Raw genomic sequence first — 20,739 nt, forward strand, 5'->3', positions numbered from 1 at the left:
CAGGTACCTTTTATGGTCCATATTTTATCAGTCTACTGATTGACTGACTGACTATTCTGACCCAAAAGCACAAACAATATATGCACAGGTACCTCCTATGGTCCATATTTTATCAGTCTACTGATTGACTGACTGACTGACTATTCTGGACCCAAAAGCAAAAACAACATATGCACAGGTACCTCCTATGGTCCATATTTTATCAGTCTACTGATTGACTGACTGACTGACTATTCTGACCCAAAAGCACAAACAATACAAACATGGATACTGTAATTCCTCAACCTTTTCACATGTTTGCAGAAAGTTTATTCAAGCATATTCTTTATTCTGTGTAGACTGATAAAATTCTTCTTCTGTTAAAACCCTGAAAAGGGCAAATTCAATCAATGTGGTTTATTTCCAAAATCAAATTATCAATGTACATAAATTGCCCTGAAAGTTGCTCTTTCATATGTGACAACAAGGCTCAATAAGGGGCCTGTGAATGGCGAAAAGCAGGCCTAAAAATTTGCCATAGCAGCCCAACTTAAAATCAGCCTGCCAACCTCCCCCCCCCCCCCCAAAAAAAATCAACAAATATAATCACGGGCAAAGCATGAGATGTCAATGTATGGACAACTATAAGTTCTGCTTTCTAATTTATGGCGGCGTGATAAAGATACAGCTAATTTATTATTCACTGAAAACGTAAGAAACACCATTCACAGACGTTGCAAACCAAGAGAAACTTGCACTCCACCTCAGAAAGCTGGCTAATCATGTGACTACGTTGAAGCAGGATGCCAATGCGCAGTTCTCTTCCCCTGCCACCAGATGTCATCACGGTATGATAACTCTATGCTGAATGCTACTAAAGAACAAAATTATCTTCCTTCACTTGTGCGCTCGTATTTCGGCATGTAATTCCATTTTCCTGTTTGGATTGAACATAAAAGGGTCCTTTCAATGACCAATACACATTTAAATCCATTTCGGACTAGTTATATGCAGAAAATCTGATAAAGTGATAACTTTTCTCTCTTCAAAGTCCAGATTGAATCTCAGACCACGGTCAGAAAACATGGATAACGAGACAGCTGCGCAGATGACACACGACAGCCGCAAGCCTTGACTGAAACCTTTGGAGTTGACTTTTCTCGTCTGACCGACTGGGGCGAATTGTTCTTTTAGTTTTTAATCCATGATGACTGATGAAATCATCGATGAACTTGTTATTTAGAGCTGCATGGTCCTGTTCAATTCCATGTCTTTCGGCGCGCGGTTAAAAAATGTTAGTATACCTGACTCGCCATGACTGCAAAAAATTATCGCTACAAGCGAGAAGGAAATATTTCTGTTGATTGCAACAACATTTCGACTCAGGATTGGATTAATACTTGCAGGAGTGATAATAAAGGTCCTATTCTCTCCTGCCTTAGAGTGAATTAAAAAGCCCACTTGGTTATGGGCCGACTGGATTTTGGAATTCAATGATTAAACATTGAGGCAGGTAAACATTAGAAAGTTGTTGAAAATACACCTCAACGTTTAATTCAACTGAACTACTAAACTGGCAGCCCATGTTTAAAAATTCCAGGTCATCTGCTTTTGTGCCTGCAAAAATTTTATGAAGTTGCACGCCAAAGGAGATTTTCTAATTTGAGCCCAGGAAAAGACTGAGGAATAAGAATAGAGCCAAATTTTCTATCAGCCATCCCTATTAAAAATCTAGGGGCATTTCAATCACTGTCCTCACCAACTGCCATTGTTTTACTGTACATGTTTTTTTCTCTCCTGATTTGTGTAAGTATAAGTATTTGTACATGCTGTTGAAAAGAGCCACACAAGGCCAAGTGTTTAGTGTGCTAGCACAGCACCATGAATCAGGAGCCTCTCACCACTGTGGTCGCTGTGAGTTCAAGTCTATCTCATGCTGGCTTAATTCCTCTCTAGTCCTGCCTTGGATGACAAGCAAGATTGTCATATATAAAGCGAAATATTCTTAAATACGGTGTGAAACACCAATTGAATAAATAAATGTAGAGCTGCAATTGTCGGACAAATTTTATCAGTCCTAGTCAGGGATGAAAGCATTCTCACAGTCAGTAGACTGAGGTGTTCAGTGTAATCCTTGCAAAAATTGCGACAGTTTTATGCTTGTAACAATTGCAACAGTTTAATGCTTGTAACAATTGCAACAGTTTAATGGTTGTGACAATTGCAACAGTTTAATGCTTGTGATGGTTGTAACAAACGGAACAGCTTAATGGTTGTAACAATCTCACAAGGACATGAGAATTAGTCTAAAATTCCACATCAGAAATCTAAAAAATATAACATACCTGATCATACATGTAATACCTAGATTATTGAAAGGATAATGTTCACAATCATAAAATCATACTGTATGCAGTGTTACTATGGCTAACTTACTGAGAAATTCATACAGTTTGAGTAAGCTGCAATGGTCAGTCGTTAGTTGCTTGTAACACTACCTCAATATCACCAATAAAATCAATCTATTTCTACGGTACACTGTCTCTTACTGATCCTTACGTTCACTATGTTAATTGACCTAAAGTCACACCAACTAAAGTCCATTTAGAGGCAAGTAAATCTCACAAAACAGAGAGACAGGTCTATTGATTTTTAGAAATGTGTTCTGATGTGTGCTTGGAGGGTACATGTAGAGTCACATCTACAAAGGGTAATTGTAAGTTTCAGCACCAAAAGGAATGTATGCAGTTTGAAATTATGACATTTATTTTTGCCTCCTAATAATGCACTTCACGGGGGTGAAATTTTAGGTCATTTACATGCATCATATTCAAATATCAAGTCCAGCTCATGCTGGCTTCCTCTACGGCCCTAAGTGGGAAGGTCTACCAGCAACCTGCCGATGGTTGTGGGTTTCCCCTGGGCTCTGCTCAGTTTCTTCCCACCATAATGCTGGCCGCCGTCGTATAAGTGAAATATTCTTGAGCACAGCGTAAATAAATAAATAAATGACACTCTGGATTTTGATCAGTTTTGATCAGCAAACACTATATTGCTGATGGAAGGTGTGAGAATGAATAATTTCTATCATATCCTATTTAGCTTCAGGTAACAGATGGCATGCTGTAATAACATTCAAAATGTCTTCATACAACATTTCTGGCTACTCGCAGCAACCTACTTCGTTCCTCTTAACGGCAAGGAAAACACTATACATGACGTATACAAGAGATGAAAGATCTTAAATATCGTTCATGAAAATAGTTAGACATAAAGTCTGTAGCTAAACGCATTTGAAACTTTGGATTCTACAATGATCTTTTCTAACCGTACTGCAACCAGCAACAAGAGGTTTTAGCATGTACATGTAACACATAGATTTCTAGATTTCATCATTCAAAATTCACAAAGATCTTCACTATGAGAGGCTCCTGGGTCATTGTTCTGTGCTGGCACTCTAACTACCTCGCATCCGGAGGGCCCCTCTAATTATTTATTTTTTATTTATTTATTTTGATTCGTGTTTTACCCCGCACTCAAGAATATTTCACTTATACGACGGGGGCCAGCATTTTGGTGGAGGGAAACCGGGCACAGCCCGGAGTAAACCCATGACCATCTGCAGGTTGCTGACAGACCTTCCCACGTACAGCCAGAGAGGAAGCCAGCATGAGCTGGACTTGAACTCACAGTGACCGCATTGGTGAGAGGCTCCTGGGTCATCAGCGTCCTAACCAACTGAGCCACGGAGCCCCCCACCCCCCCCCCCACCCTCTAATTAGGGCTTAAGGGTAATCAAATAGGTTGGAATCACCAACACCAAATTGGCTTGAGCTTTCATCTCAAACTGCCATTGTTTGTGACCAATTTGAAGAACCCTTCAAGGAACAATTATTGTAAATACAACTGACAATGTAAATGTCTAATTGCCATTTTGTAAACCATAAAATCAAGTTACCTGATGACTTTATAAATAATATCTAGCAATTTAAAATTGTAGCAACATGAATAGCATATAAACTCATGCACTGAGACAATGCTCATACTATATTTAAACGAACAGGGTTCCTACGTTGAAAAACACAGTCATTCTTCAATCTTTTTCGCATGTTTTCAAGATGTTTATTTAAGCATATTCTGAAGGCATTATTCAGTGGAGACCAATAAAATTACACTTCTTGTTAAGCCCTGACAATGACCAATCCAACCCATGTAGTTTTGTCTCCAAAATCAAACGAAAAATGCGTATTAAATGCACTGAAAGTTGCTCTTTCACCTGCGAAAAGGTTGAGGAATTAGGGTATGTCTATAAATACTGGTAACATACAAACATGTACAATGTACATACATGCAGGTAAAACCCTGTAGTTGTCTTGGTTCTATTTATTTATTTATTTCATTGGCGTTTTACGCCATACTCAAGAATATTGTCTTGATTGTAAAACAACTATGAATATAATGTGGTATTTAATGTAATTGTACTAAATCACCGCAGGAAAAGAAGCGTTTATAGAGACAAATAAAGGTCATAAAATAATACATGTACTTTTGGTGCAGAGTCTCATATTTTTCTGGGAAGATATCATCCTATCCTCCACATACAGAATTTGATTTACTAATACAGACACATTAGAAAATCCTTAAAAACTTGTTGGGTGTAAACTGTAAAGTACAAGATAGGGTACTGTAGGACAGAAGGAATTCTTTATCTTTTATTCTGGCTAATTAGAAGAATGAGTACAGTGATAAAAATTCTGAGCTCTTTAGAATGATAAAATTTAAGGTCAACCAAGGGCATAAAATGTAATGGAATCTATTTCGAATCATTGGAAGATGACAAGAAAGTGGATACATCATAACATATGTCTGTTTGAGATTATAAATATATCTGTGTGATTCAAAGTTATCCTTGAGAGAGAATAAATGAATGAATGAATGACTTTGGCTTAATGTTACATTGACAATATCTCAGCCATATCGTGGTGATATATTTGTGATGACCTGGGCTCAATGTGAGGTCGTCATTTTTATTTTGAGCTCTTTAAATGAGAGGATGGCCAAATACTGTGACCCCTGAAGTAAATGCTCTTTCTGGAAGGGTTGGTCAGATTACTCCAAAACAAACACACCCTTAATGTTTGTCTTAAAATTTAACTATATCATGAACAAGGCAAACCAGGAAGCATTTAATAGGAAGATGCAAAACAACTCACCTGATGAAATCTGTAGTCATGGATCTCTGTACACTGTACACACTAGGCACAATGAAGTCCTGAAACAAGGAGATAAATTTTAGTACAGCAATCAACCACTGTCCAAATCTTCTGGGAATTTTAAGCTATATATGCAGGTATCAGGTGTACCAGGTAAAAATGAATACATCAATGAGTTTTCTACACCTTGATTTTCACATCCAACACGCACGAAGGCAAGGTTTACAAATATATGAGCGCAAATGTATACAGACTGAACTCTGTGCACTTATAATGCAGTTTGATGTATTTTAACATGAATTCAGCTGTACCTTTTCAAAGCAGCTTTGCACTCACCCAATTCACTTCAGGAACTGACAGCATTCTATAAAGTGAGGTCAATGATGTACGAGGAACGGCTTTAGGTGGGTATAATCACCTGCTAACGAGCTCACACCGTCTGCCACGGGCAGGTGAGTACTATTGATGTTAAGACACTACCGGGGTCATTTCAGCGTATGTACCTGTGACAGCCATGCTATGAAATCTTAATACACATATGTGAGAGGCTTAGACTAATCCCTTAACACCTTCTCTATGCAGGTATGTCAGTTTCTACGATAGAAGACACCATAACATAATTACACATGTATATAAAATATCTGTTTTTCCCATGTGGCGTGTAAATTTACTCGCACGTCATCAAAGGAATTGTCACCTTACCTGGATTAACACGAAAATAAGAATACACTTTCATTTTTTTCCCTTACATGTCTGATCAATAAAAATACAAAAACATTTCCTCTTGAACACACCCATGTAACTGTCTGTTACAGATATGTCAAGTGTGAACCAGTACAAAGTGTGACAAACTATAAAACATGAGAACATACAGGTACATGTAAAGCTGTAATGACACGTGTCATCAATTTTGTAACTAACTGATCTCCCTTGGAAAATGAAGTATTATTATTATTATTATTCTCATGGCTCAAAAATCTTTTGCATTTATTCCAGTCTTCTTAATAGCTGATTTATGTCCATTATGTCTACATTGTTATTATTCTCAATATTTTACTATGGATTAAAAGGCCAACATTTATAAACATAATTTATACAGTGCAAACTATTAACTTCATGTTTAGAGATGTACACATCTCACATTTGCCAATCCTATTAAACCCTCTCTGTGTTGGGTGCCCAAAAGACTAATACTGTATCAGTTACACGTAACAAGTGAACTTAAGAAATACATGGTGGTTTACCAGTAAAAACTTAGGTTTTGATTGAATTTCTACATTCACAGATGTAAAAACTCTCAGAAAGCAACATTTTAAGTTGTATTCCTTTCAGAGCCTTCATGTTTTTTTCTTCCAGATACATGTATGGCTTGGCAGGGTCATTCAGAATAGAACCAACCATGCATTCTAGTGTCACTTTAAATTCGATAATTTAACTGATTAAGGTTTTATGCCATTATATACATGTACTCAAAATACTTCCAGATCTGCAAATTGCCAGGGTGGAGGGGAAGGGGAAGGGGAAGAGGAGGAAAGGGGAAGAGGAGGGGAGGGGAAGGGAGGACAAGAATCATTTATTTACTTATTTAATGAGTGTTTCATGCCATACTCAAGAATATTTCACTTATACGATGGCAGCCAGCATTACAGTGGGAGGAAACCGGGCTCTGCCTGGGGGAAACCCCTGACCATCTGCAGGTTGCTTTGCTGGCAGACAGCTAGAGAGGAAGCCTGCATAAGGTGGATTTGAACTCACAGCTACCGCATTGGTGGAGACGAGGCTTAAAACAGGCAAAATTTAATACTGTTTAAACGCAAATCATGCATTGGCTGATTTTCTCCTACAGCCTGGTCATACTGGATTGAATATCTGGCAGCATCTCTTCCTACTGAATGATTCTGTCCAATGGACGTTAATTTAAAAAAAACTCTGCTACATCTACATCTATATAAGGAGTACATATTTAATAACTACTTAATTAAATGAAAATGTTTTGGCCCAAATAAATCCTCTGACTGGGTGCCCAAATTAAAAGACTGCATTTGACCCTAAATGTCATGGCCTGGTTGGTGAAGAGCCTAGATTTTTGATGATATAGTTTTGGCACGACCCAACCCGTATTTGATCCTGAGCTCTCCCGACTTCGAGGCAGAAGCTCTAACCATTAGGCCACTGAAGCAGTTCAGCTGGTATATACGTGATTGTTTAGAAAACTGATTAGCATTGCACACAAAGATTTCTACTTATAGCCTGTTAAAACAGAAAGAGGAAGAGAAGGAGGAGTCTGACAGAGGTATAGTATATCCCAGACAGAACTATTTAGTATTACAGTGAAAACATCTGCAGACTAAAATCAGTTCACAGCAGTAGGCATATTCCGTTTTTTTTTTTTAAGTTTTTCTATGGTATAGATATTGGATATTAAATTCCATAAATTATCATTCCATAAAGGCTTATTCACTTGTGAATTTTCAATGCATTGTCAAAACTTCGCACTCATCTCAACAAATTTCACTAGAACATAACAAAGAGCTATATAATTGAAATCTGCAATTGCTATTGATGACATACATGTAGATCTGGTGTACACATCTATGACTATAGGATATCACAGCAGTGATACAATCTGACAATGGAACATGTTACAAACTCCGTTCTGATAAGGCCTGGCTTTAATAATCACTATACCAAGTGGAATACATGTACATGTGGGATGTTGTGCGTGTAGTCGAGCTGAGGGGCAAGGGCCACAGCCGACACCTGTTCTGGACTGCTGATGTTTACAAAGACCACATCAGACTCGGCCTGAACATTCACGCTAACACAGAGTTTACCAGTTGTTGCTGCCACAAGTCCTTATATCAAATTAGTAAATCTTTAAATATGTCAGGCTATAACCTATTCCCTAGGCCTTAACTAATGGTGAAGGTTGGAAATGCCATCCTGCCCAACCCTACCTCATCTATGGCTATGCTAAATCGACTCTAATAAAATACTGCTGCTAATTTAGACACACAGACCAAACAGTTTCTTTTACGGAACAAATATGCACGGACTGGACATATAAATGTGTTAGATATCATCTGACATTAGAAGAAATGTGTGTCAAAATTAGCAGCAGAAGGCTTCATTTTGAGTCCATTCAGCTTATCTGTACTTGAGGTGGAGTTGGAGTTGGGTAGGCCGGTGTTTCCAGCCAATACTTTTTATGAAATCTTGGGTAAAGAATATAGCATGGCGATCTACACGTACCAGTTTGATACAAGAGCCTGTGGTTGCTACTCTGCTGATACAGTCTGGAGCTACCTACGTACATTTTCCTTTTCATGTTTATATGAACAATGACCTGTTCAAACCGCAAAATGACAATCTCAACAATCTTCTTTAATTCAGATGACAGATGCATACACTAGTGGTACTGTATTAAAATGCGAGAACTGAAATGATCTGAACGATGATGACCTCAAAGGAGCTCGTATCTACTCGCTGGCCCCTTAGGTCTCTTAACACGTCAAATAATTTGTGCTGAGTGACCAGATTGGATTTGGAGAATGATCTGAGCGTGTGGATGACATCGGTAGGATATCGCACAGTATAACCTTTCCTCACAATACACGACCTTCCATTGACAAAAACACTTAGATGCCGTTAAACAAGGTGACAAGATACTTTAAATGTGATTCATGAAATTTATTTTTCTGATAAACAAACACGGTGAAAATGAAATAACCACTTACCGCTTCTTTCCTTCCCGGATCGAATCGCTATTTCCTGCCACTGACATGTGACAGCTACGAAAAGTAGGATCAGTGAAAAAAAACTTCAAGATGAATTGAATAATGAAAACGGACTTGAATATGTCTGCTGAATAAATTTACTGGTTCGTTAAAATGCAAATAAAACAAGACCTTAAATTTATGACATCTGGTCCATTTCAGCCGTATTTATTGTCGGTGAAACCATAAATACTGATTTAATGTCAGGAACAAGCAATGATATATGGTACTAGGTTAATGGTACTTTGGTCTGTGAGTCTGCATGGTGCGAATAAAGTGATAATTTTACCCGAGGGAAAAATGCCAATATTTTTCTAAGTACTGTAATTGAAAATGTAATTATTTTTGTGATGAAAGAGAGTAAAGAAAATCATGGATCTTCAGGTGTATGCTGCGGTTTTACACCCAGGCCAACTTTTGCAAATTATTAGAAAGTTGATACGAATGGAATATGATATGTAAATGCTGTGTGGAATAAATTGTCTTAATTTTGATCAACCAGAAAATGTGTGAAATGCGATTTGGATAGTTGGCAAGACAGGGATACGACAAAAATAAAAAGCTGTTCAACGTGAAAAGTTTTCAGTACTATAACCGGAAATATTACTATGAAAAAGAAACCTTCATCTTGCAAACATGCTTGAAATTATACAGTTCTTGTTTTTTTGTTTTGAGGTGAACATGGGCAACTTTTTCCATACCTTTGTTTTTTATTGTAAAGAAAATATAATAAAACAACCTTAAATCCTAAAAAGGAAGCAAAGCCACTCAATAATGTACAAAAAAAAGTCCTTGCTTCCGGAATAATAATATTGTGTGGTGAAGATTTTGAAAAAAAAAGCCGTAAACCAACATCTTACGAATTCTTATTCAAATTTCAACCAAAAAATCTAAATGTTTATTTTCAGGAAATCTTTCTTGATTTTGATTTTGCCTCTTGAATCAAAAAAGATAATTACAATCACATGTAAACACGCTACATTGACAGATACGAAACTCTCTCTACCGCTAGCTCTGCGTGTACATCTTGTGACTTACTTCATGTGGTTTCGCCTAACACATGATATAGGCGAAAGTTCTTGTTTTCAAAAGAAAAATGTTTTTTAATGCAGACGATGATGAGGGAGATTTCCTGTCTCCGTCGAGCGGGTATGTTTGACAAATGTCGCGGTTATCTTGGAAAGATCAATGTATATGAACACGTCGAGTCCGATGTGTCAAAACAGAGCAACAACAACAAAGCAGTCTGCTGGTTTTAAATGTCACTAATTTGACTTAATGGCCATTTTTTAATGCTTGTGCAATTGGTCGACACAAAAGCGGCCTTGATATCAAAAGCAGTCCGAGGATTTAGACTTTGTTAGCACCACACTCTCTTTGATTTACATTTTAAGTTGACTGATGTTGAACAATAAATAGGTGGGAGGGGCAGGGTGACCTGTTTTCAGAGTGCTTAAGTGCTGTCAAAATGTTTAGTCAATAATGCAGTGAGACAAATCACCAAATAAATCCAAGACTCAATGTTACACATAGTAGAATAAATGATGTAAATTATTAGGGCTAATTACTTTCTTGACATGGTTGGTAGGGCAAGTCCATGTTAAATAGACAGCTTTCACTTTCATCTTCACCTCTAGTCTGTAATTTACTGGTTGGATTAAAAGAAGGTGGTAAATTCTTTACAAAAAATTCACAATACATTGTATAAGTAAATTACACATTGTGAATATAAATTAAAAAGTGGAATAAAATTGTAAAAGTGGAATTATTTTAGAACACCTGTTAAGTGACAGTAGTGGAACTAAGGACTAATATATCTGGTATATTAGCCCCAGGTAGAACATAGAATACTTCACTCTGTGGTGGTATATATGATAATACAAGTGCTAATGTAATAATGCTGTTTGGTTTTCAATATTATTTTTTCTCAATCATTTCACTGTGTGATAAAATATATGTAGATGTACATTTTGTTTAATTTACACTACTATCTGTTTTCTGTATTTTTTCTCTCACTTATGCTCTTGAATATTAAACAGGTCCAAACTTGGTGCATTATTTGGAATTGATCAAGCATCTAGTCAGGGTGGGAATGAGTCACTAAAATACTCGGCACCAAAACAACCCAGGAAGAAAACAGGTACACATATACGTTACATCAGTACATTGAAACTGAGCATAATGAAAGTATTTTCTATTGCCCTGTTTTCTGTTTCTTCTTTATTTTTCATTAAATATAATAAATATATATATTTTTTGGTGTTTTTTAAGCGTTTTACTGACATGTTTCTGTAGTATTACTGTACTGAAAACTGTTTTCAGTTCATGTATATACCTAGCCATGATCAGCTTCTTGAACACTGAACAGTGATAAGCTGAAATCTTAACCATCATTAATGTACAATGAATTTCATTATTTTCCTAATCGAAATAGTGGAGTAGGATTTTCCATATATATTTAGAAGATAATGTACACAAGTCATTTGTACAGATTTATACAACAATTGTTTGTGTAAAAGAATAAAAAAAAAACAAAAAAAACCCCAAAGCAAACAAAATAAGGTAGACTTACCTTTCAAATTCAGTGACACTGCTAATTGTTAGTGTGACTTTCAGTCTGTTATCAATATTTACTGATCTGTGGATTTCTTTTCAGACACTGCCACTGGGGGATCTGCCCCAGCTGTTATGAATGCTGCAGCTATCCAGGCCTATAAATAGTGAGTGGAGATATTCTGATTATGAGGTTTTTTTTCATGTGATTTAAAAAATAACAGCTCAGTATCCTGTAATGATGTTTTGGTTGTATGCGTGCTCCAAAAATGTTTTATTGATTTTGAAAAGCCTTCACCAGCCATGACATTCTTATTAGATTACAGTAAAACTCACCTAATCTAGATTTGGTATAATTTGTCACAGTAAGTTTTCTGAGACTTACTTCTTGTCCTTGTCTTAAGTTACAGAGATTTAGTTGCAGCTAGTTAAAGATAAATTCCCTGTAATTCTAATTGTTTTGTATGACTTAATGTTTTGTCAACAGCACTGATGGACAGTATGTGAAACAGGGAAAGCTGGGTGCTGCTGTTTTAGGCAACCACAGCAATCAAGACGTGAGTACCTAGTTCATAATTTTTCATTTCAATCATCCTTTTCTGCAAAATCTGCTTTACCCAGTTCTGAAAAGACATGAAGCTAAAAGGGCACACTTTACTATTTCCCATTTTGCAAAGCTGTGTTTTGATAGAAAAGTGTGCGTAGGCTTGTCCAAGACGGCCATCACATAGGAAGCAGTAAAGCTTTCAGAGCCTTTTTTTTCTTGGATTCAGAAATGTGAAGTTTTCTTTTACTGATCGTTTATTCGTGTCTATTGGTGTGGAGTAGCATGGGTTTCAGTTCATTTGAAGTAGAGGTTAAGTAAAATTTTGTTTGTAATGTTAAACTTGATTTTTGCAGTTTTGATATAAATGTTCGAATTTGTATGGATTTTTTTGTAATTTTACAAGTATCATTTTCATAAGTTGTAGTTCAGTTACATTCTCTTCTTTTTTCGTTGTTGTTGCAGTACAAGATTCTCTTGTATGTCAGTAAGCAGCAGCAGGTCACCAATGCAAAGATATACTCCGGCTTTGCCTTCACGGTTCGTATAGAAATTTGATTGTACTAGCCGACTGTTTCTATTGTCATCTGACGGAAAGTACCCTAAATGACCATAAATTTCGTCCATGGCTAACTTGCCCATTTTTCCTGATTCTGAGAGATCTATTGATTTTAGGTGTTCCTAGGTTTGCTTGGAACATGGGATGATATTGTACTGGAAATTTGTGAGTTTCATCTCCAGAATTAATGTTTTAATTTGCCTTTAAAAATGCACTTTTAATCACAAATTTTTCAGTCACTTTTTTTTTTTCAGCAACAAAATTAATATCCCCAAAACCTGAAAAAGTTGTGAAAAGCATTATTTTATGCAGCCTTATGTGCAAAAATAGTGTTTGGTTGTTATGTTGTTACTTCATGCACAAGGTGAAGAAAAAGTTCATGTTAAAAATGTTTATCAGTTTATGATGTTTTTCACACTTGTTAGGACATGCATAAACTGAATGGAGAGCTCAAAATACATTACATTCCATAACAATTAACTGAAAAACTACTTAATAGAAAGTCAGTTTGTACATTGTAAGGAGGGGGCCTCCGTGGCTCAGTTGGTTAGCACGCTACTGGAGAGTAATGAGTTCAAGTCCAGCTCATGCTGGCTTCCTTTCCGACCGAAAGTGGGAAGGTCAGCCAGCAACCTGGCATGGTCGTGGGTTTCCCCCGGGCTCTTTCCACCCACCAGAATGCTAGCCCCCATCTTATAAGTGAAATATTCTTAAGTATGGCGTAAAACACCAATGAAATAAATAAATAAATAAATGTACAATGTAAGGATCTTTTTTAGGTACAACTAAACAACTATGCAAGTTTTTACGATGATGCCAGACAGAGCTGGTCCATTATGTTTGACAACGAAGCCTCAGCCATAGCCTTCACCAAACAGGTACATATGCAAATTGGGTTTGTGTGACCAATTTGATTGGTCAGTTGATTTATGGCAAACTTTGACAACGAAGCCTCAGCCATAGCCTTCACCAAACAGGTACATACGCAAATTGGGTTTGTGTGAACAATTTGATTGGTCAGTTGATTTTTAACAAACTTTGACAACGAAGCCTCGGCCACAGCCTAAACCAAACAGGTATACAAATTGTATTTGTATTCCTAATTCATCAACCAATTCAGTGCAAGTTATGCATATTTTTAATTTGATTTTTGAGACAAAACTGCATGTACATTGAGCAGTTTGCACTTTTCTCTAGATATGTAAGGGTAAGACCTTTAATGGACTGGTCTGGATTAGTCAGTCCTGAAACTCCTGTTCTTATTCTGTAGGTGTGTCTGGCCAAAGCCCTCAGTGGAGGTGCCGCCCAGGAAGTGGTTACTCAAGACCTCACCCTTGGGGAAGGAGGACCCTTAGAGAGTGGGGACTCAGCAGAGGTCAAGTACACTGGCTGGTTGCTTAGCAACAACACATTTGGCAAAGTGAGTACATTTTTTGTTTTTTACACATTTCTTGGTGAACATAAGCCTCAAATTGCATGTACATACACATAAAATGGAAAAATGTAACACAATAATCACTACTTGCTCTCATTACTTTCAATTTCAGATTAGATAATGTTGAAGTTCACCTTTAAGACAGGTTTCTGTAAAAGTCTTTCATCAGTAATAATAAAGCACTGAACAAGTTATTTATTGATCTGGTTTCAGGTGTTTGACAGCAATGCAAATGCAGAGAAACTCTTTCGATTTAAATTGGGCAAAGGCAAGGTGATAAAGGTAAGACAGGCAGGGGCCTCTAGCCCAGTGGTTAGTGTATGGATGCAGAACAATGACTGAAAAGCCTATCACCAGTATGATCACTGTGAGGTGTCAATTAAATGCTGGCCTACCCTAATTGGGATTTCAGTGGCAAGTGGCAGTCCTTTGGCCACTCCCATGGCAAGTAGCAGTCCTTTGGCCACTCCCATGGCAAGTAGCAGTCCTTTGGCCACTCCCATGTACGTTCCATGTTATTTTGTGTGGATTTTGTTAAAGTTGACACGCTTTCCGCCCATATCACTCGCACATTGAACTCACTGCACATGCGGAAATCAGCATGTGGGTAAGTTCAGCAGTTAATTGCCAAAGGCCAGTGGTTTACCTACCTCAAGCCATAAAACTGACTGCCAGTGTAGAAGTGAGGAGAAGTTGTTTTTTTAAAGCATAGCACACTAATCAGAAATCAGTAAATCATTTTAATATGTGACAAGAATATACCATGTCTTGGTTCTCCTTACCAGCATGTAACATGTATGAGCTTGTTGTGTGAGAAAGGTTGTCACTAACTTACCAAATTCTTGTCGATTACTCCTGGGTTCTTCGAATTCTCCAAAACTGGCCACCATTGTATACATTAAAGGACTGTGAAATATTCTTGACTTGGAGAGTCAAAGCAACAGTGAAATAAATAAAAAAAAAACTAAAAATGTGTTAAGTACTGAAACCTGGTGGTTATTTTTAAGATAAAAGTAAAGCTCAAAACACCATTCAGATAAATTAAGTCAATAAACTTTTTCAGTTATAACCACATAAGTGTACCATGTCTTGATTCTCCTTACCAGGGCTGGGATATCGGTGTACTGGGGATGAAGAAGAATGGCAAGCGTCTGCTGGTGGTCCCGCCAGTCTTTGCCTACGGCGATCAGGGCATGGGTGACCGAGTGCCCTCCAACTCCACACTCATCTTTGAGATTGAGGTCATTCGGGTGGGTACATGTGTACTGCTGTACTGAGTTCAGGTTACTTCAAATTTGGTAAATGACCTTGGGGTTTAACAATGTTTCGGTCATATGATGACGGAAGAATCCTTAGACTGCATGTGATGTGCCTCCTTGTTTCAGGAGGGATTTCCACCTCTCTTTTATCTAGTGCTGCTTCACTGAGACGCCTTACCGAAGGCAAGTAAGCCGCCCCGCCCCAGCCATTATACTGATACGGGTCAACCAGTTGTTGCACTATCCCCTTCATGCTGAACGCCAGGCGAGGAAGTTACAAGTTCCTCTTGTAAGGTCTTAGGTGTGATTCAACTCAGGGTTGACTCTGGATCTACCACTCCCGAAGCGGACGCTCTAGCAACTGTGCTATTGGGGCCGGTCATTTAGTTTATAGGCAAATAAATGTAATAAAAACTACTTATTGTATTGAAGGTAGCATTTTTTATTGTCCTGTGTTAAACAAACCTTAAAACACCTTTGTGTATAGATCAATAGAACCCAGAGATTCAGGTAAAATTTGCACTCACAACACCTTTGTGGAAAGATCAATAGAACCCTGAGATTCAGGTAAAATGTGCAGTCAAAACACCTGTGTATAAAAATCAATAGAACTCTCAGATTCAGTTAAAATGTGCAACTTCGTCACATGCAGAATTTTAGGTAATTTACCATAAGTTTCAATTTATTTTCAGGTTAAGTTTTTATTTAGTTCCATTTACTCTGATAAATTTACACTGTTTGTCATCTCAAAATCTAAATTAGGAATAAGCAGTTGGGATGAGTTAGTCACATCATTAAAATATAATCCTCCTTGAAATCTGTTCAGAAAAGAATGATGCAGATATTATTTCAAGTATTAAACTGGTAGATTTAATTACTGTTCCACTGCCTTCTATTTTTGACGAAGGATTTTTTACCAAATGCTGTAGATGGTATAGAATATATATTCTAGTATTAATTGTGCTAAATTCACACAGAAATTTGCACTTATAATTAAAAAATTACAATCTTGGTAGAGAAAGAAAAACAGTGTGTGCTTTGTTAAACTATTGTTTTTTTTCTGTCAGGTTAAGCTCAGCAAATCAGACTCTCCAACAGAGTCCCCGGCTCCAACCCCTGAGGAAGTTGATGACACAACTGTCAAAGTTCGAACACGATCTATCACAGAACAGCTTGCACAGGTATAAATAGCAGTTTTAGGTGGATCAGCAGGTGATCTTTATGCGTGGATTTCAACGATTCTGATATGGTGCATGATCATATTTCTGTGATGTTTTCAGATCTCAAAGAGGGAATTATTACACATCTGCATGTGCTGGTTATTTAACTGATAATTGTTGTTTAATTTTGCCACTCGGTCAGAATACAAATTGTGCAGAAATATTATAGTGATATGAAAGACTCCTACGGAGGAAGCCTAACACTATGTTTCAATAGGATTTTGATGAATAACATTATTTAACCCATGTAACTGAAGACTCCTTGAAAAACAAAATATTCGGCTGTGTTGGTAAAAGTTTCCTGATGTGATGTGATAATATCCCCTGTGTGACGTCGAATCAAGCAGATGTGATGTTGAGTAATGCGTTTATGCTGGGATGACATCAAGAGCATTTGACAGGGCAGCGTCTTTTGTGGATATACGTCAGCGATTGATGACACCATGTGATCGTGGGTGACGTCACACCAGGCAAAGTGGAAGGCACAGAAGTATTTTGTTTCCATATACTCTGACAAAATGTACACTATCAGTTTTAATTCACTGCAGTATTTTCACAGTTTAGAAAAGCAATTCAGACTATCCGAGTCTTTATCAATTCACCTTGGTTTTAGGACACAGATGTTTTGACACCGAAGTAGCTCTTTAATTTTGCCATACTCAAGAATTGTTCACTTATATGATTCCTTTGCGTTTTATGAGTGACGAAACCAGAGTGCCCGTGGTTGTAAACCACTCACCTTCAGCAACATACTGACATACTTTCCCACATGTAACACACAGATATGCACACCATGTTGGTGGGATAAGAGTCACCTTTAATCTATGCTTGACTGCCCAAACAACCACACAATTATCGTCAACCAGAGCACCTGTGGTGGTAAACATACTGACATACTTTCCCACATGTAACACACAGATATGCATACCATGTTGGTGGGACAAGAGTCACCTTTAATCTATGCTTGACTGCCCAAACAACCACACAAGGGTCGTCAACTGCTTATTGTGTATATGGTAAAGAAAAAAGAAGATTTAACGAAAACAAGTAAAAGGCAAATAAACATTATTATAAGATGCTTTTGCCAAATCAAGGTGTATATCAAAATTTGGGTGTGTCTGCCAGTCTGCTGTTCCATCTAACCAGCTTTGCAACACCCAAATATTGCTTGATTTTAATAAAATTTTGTGTGTTGGTTGAGCTTGTGCTACATCAGCTAAATTAAAAAAAAAACAGCTGGATTTTTGCGAAGTTTTGTATATATAACATTGTCCTTGATTGTGATTGGCCATTGTTTTAGATATTGTCCAATTTTGACAAAATGTTCAGCTTCAGTCAATGACCCAGCAACCTCTCACCAATGGGATCGCTGTGAGTTCAAATCCTGCTCATCCTGGCTTCCTCTCCGGCATTACGTGGGAAGGTCTTTCAGCAACCTGCGGATGGTCGTGGGTTTTCCCCGGGCTCTGCCAGATTTCCTTCCACCATAATGCTGGCCGCCGTTGTATAAGTGAAATATTCTTGAGTACGGCGTAAAACACCAATCAAATAAATAAATCAGTTAGTGTAACCGAAGATCAATATGAAAGGAAACAACCAGATTCATGGATAAGCTAAATGCATATAATAGTGTTCTTGATTGTGATTAACCGTTGATTTCTGAGCAATAACAGCTTCACCCACATGTAGTGTCCGATTTTAATCAAATAAAATGCTGCGTGCAGATTTATTTTGTGTCCTCTCAGATCAAGTTCAAACACAGCTTGATCTGTTTTGCATATTTAGCAAAGGATATAAATTCTCAGAAATCAATGAATTATTTATAAAAACTTTTGCAGTCACCCAAGTCTGACAAGGCAAAGTTAATATCACGTATGGCTAAGATGGGTCAGCCTATGCTACCTATGAGTGGGGCAGTCGCAGCATCACCTGAAGATGATGAAGATGAAAACACACAGGTATGTAGTGTTTATCTGAGGTTAGTATTAAGGTAGAAATGTGAGAATGTATCACTTGAAGGTGATGAAGATGAAGATGAAAACACACAGGTATGTAGTGTTTACCTGAGGTTAGTATTAAAGTAGAAATGTGAGATTGTATCACCTGAAGATGATGAGGATGAAGATCAAAGCAAACAGGTAGGTAGTTGTTGCCGGAGCTTATCATCAAGGTAGACATCTGTTAATGTATACTCATGAAGATGATGATAAAAACACACAAGTAAGAATTGTTTGTCTGAGCTTAGCAGACAGGTAGACATCTGTCAGTATATACACCTGAGGATGATGAAGATGAAAACACACAGATAAGAATTGTTTGTCTGAGCTTAGCATACGGGTAGACATCTGTCAGTATATACACCTGAAGATGATGAAGATGAAAGCACACAGGTGTGTGTTGTTTACCTGAGCTTAGTGTCAAAGTAGAAATCTCTCAATGTATACACCTGGAGATGATGAGGAAGATGAAAACCCAGGTAAGTATTCTTTACCTGAGCTTAGCTTCATGTGTACACCTGAAGGTGATGAAGGTGGGTGTGTAGTGTTTACCTGAGCTGACAACATGATAGGAGTTTTGGAATGTACATGTATGCATTCAGATTTTCTCATGTAAGGAGGTTTGATTTGGTTTTAATAAAAGACCTTGCAATGAAGATTTTTTTCCTTTTACATTGTGTGTGTAAATGCTGAAGAGGTAATAATGTACTGGAGATTTTTTGTAAAAAATTGGTCAGAGCAAATCCAGTTTATTTTTTGTTAATTTATAATAACCCAGATAATCACATTTCACAAAATATGAGCCCCGTCTGTGCATGTGTTATCGTTCAAAATCGGTAATAATTAAGGTCCCAAAAAATTTAAAATGCAACCCGCTTTATAACTTATTTAAACTTTAGATTCACAAAAGTGCATGTATGACTCTGTAATTTCTGAAGAGCAATAATTTCAGTTATTCTTGGTAAATAAAAAAAAATTTGATTTGATTGGTGAATACAGATATAGATTTTTTCCCCAAAAGTCTGTTCTCTTTAAATGTAAAACATACATATGTATGTTAATTGAATAGAAACCCAGCATGTTCTAACTGAACAAAAATCAGTCAAGCGTGAAGTAAAACATGTCTAATTTTTTTTATTTGTAGTATTATAACCAACAACAACAACAACAACAGCAGCAGCAACAACAACAGCAGCAGCCAGTTCAGCCAGTCCAGCCAGCCCAGAGCTTCCCGGTGCAGCCACAAGGGGTGCCAGCCAATGCGGTGCCAATGACTCAGCCAACCATGCCTCAGTATCACCATCATCTACAGAACCAAGTCCCACCCAGTGCTGTCAATCACATGTCAGCTCAACCAATGGTGCAGCAGCAACAACCAGCTTTTGTACAGAGTAGGTTTTCTCTTAAATCACAGACTGTTTAAGAATAGATTTAGCTGACAATAATTTACATATAAATACAAAACATTTTTACAGCAGAAGCAGATGTACTGATAGATTAAGCATCTCTTGTATGACATATTAATGTGTTGACATTGTGTGACATTGTGAGACATTGTGTTGACATTGTGTGACATTGTGTTGACATTGTGTGACATTGTGAGATGTGTTGACATTGTGTGACATTGTGTTGACATTGTGTGACATTGTGAGACGTGTTGACATTGTGTGACATTGTGTTGACATTGTGTGACATTGTGTGACATTGGATGGAAATGTTCACATGAATTGTTGACATTTCCACTCATTTAATATCTCCATATCAGTGGTGGACCTCCGTGGCTCACTTGGTTAGCGTGCTAACACAGCGTAATGACCCATGAGTCTCTCACCAATGCGGACGCTGTGAGTTCAAGTCCATCTCATGCTGGCTTCCTCTCAGGTCATAAGTGGGAAGGTCTGTGAGCAACCTGTGGATGGTTGTGGGTTCCCCCCAGGCTATGCCCAGTTTCCTTTCACCATAATGCTGGCCGTGGTCGTATAAGTGAAATATTCTTGAGTACGGCATAAAACACCAATCAAATAAATAAATAAATAACTCCGTATCAGTGAATACTACCTGTACTAAACAGGCTGACATTCAGGCAATGGTTGAAATCATTTAAAAGGTTTCAAAAGTGGAAGAAAACATTTTTTTTGAATAAGTCTTCTCTGAAAGATGATGATTGTTCCTAGATGTATTTCTAAAAATTTCTCTGGTCCACA

At 37.5% G+C, this 20,739-nt stretch overlaps 2 protein-coding genes across 2 annotated transcripts in view; one reads left to right on the forward strand and one right to left on the reverse strand.

The window, feature by feature from the left end:
- The window catches only part of LOC135480320 (high affinity copper uptake protein 1-like), a 45,662-nt gene extending 36,695 nt beyond the window's left edge, over nt 1-8,967 (reverse strand). The window contains exons 1-2 of the mRNA XM_064760134.1: nt 8,930-8,967; nt 5,193-5,251 (exon numbers count right to left, since the gene is read on the reverse strand). The gene's annotated coding sequence lies outside the window, so the exon portion shown is untranslated. The remainder of the gene's footprint in view (nt 1-5,192; nt 5,252-8,929) is intronic.
- Nucleotides 8,968-9,991: 1,024 nt separating this feature from the next.
- Nucleotides 9,992-20,739, forward strand: part of LOC135480995 (FK506-binding protein 5-like) — a 90,403-nt gene continuing 79,655 nt past the window's right edge. Inside the window, exons 1-12 of the mRNA XM_064760926.1 lie at nt 9,992-10,117; nt 11,008-11,108; nt 11,625-11,688; nt 12,009-12,078; nt 12,531-12,605; nt 13,404-13,502; nt 13,895-14,044; nt 14,273-14,341; nt 15,166-15,309; nt 16,386-16,499; nt 18,377-18,496; nt 19,680-19,926. Of these exons, the coding sequence (XP_064616996.1) occupies nt 10,065-10,117; nt 11,008-11,108; nt 11,625-11,688; nt 12,009-12,078; nt 12,531-12,605; nt 13,404-13,502; nt 13,895-14,044; nt 14,273-14,341; nt 15,166-15,309; nt 16,386-16,499; nt 18,377-18,496; nt 19,680-19,926 (1,306 nt within the window). The 5' untranslated portion in view covers nt 9,992-10,064. The remainder of the gene's footprint in view (nt 10,118-11,007; nt 11,109-11,624; nt 11,689-12,008; nt 12,079-12,530; nt 12,606-13,403; nt 13,503-13,894; nt 14,045-14,272; nt 14,342-15,165; nt 15,310-16,385; nt 16,500-18,376; nt 18,497-19,679; nt 19,927-20,739) is intronic.

Source organism: Liolophura sinensis, chromosome 13 (assembly GCF_032854445.1).
Source record: "Liolophura sinensis isolate JHLJ2023 chromosome 13, CUHK_Ljap_v2, whole genome shotgun sequence".
NCBI lineage: Eukaryota > Metazoa > Mollusca > Polyplacophora > Chitonida > Chitonidae > Liolophura > Liolophura sinensis.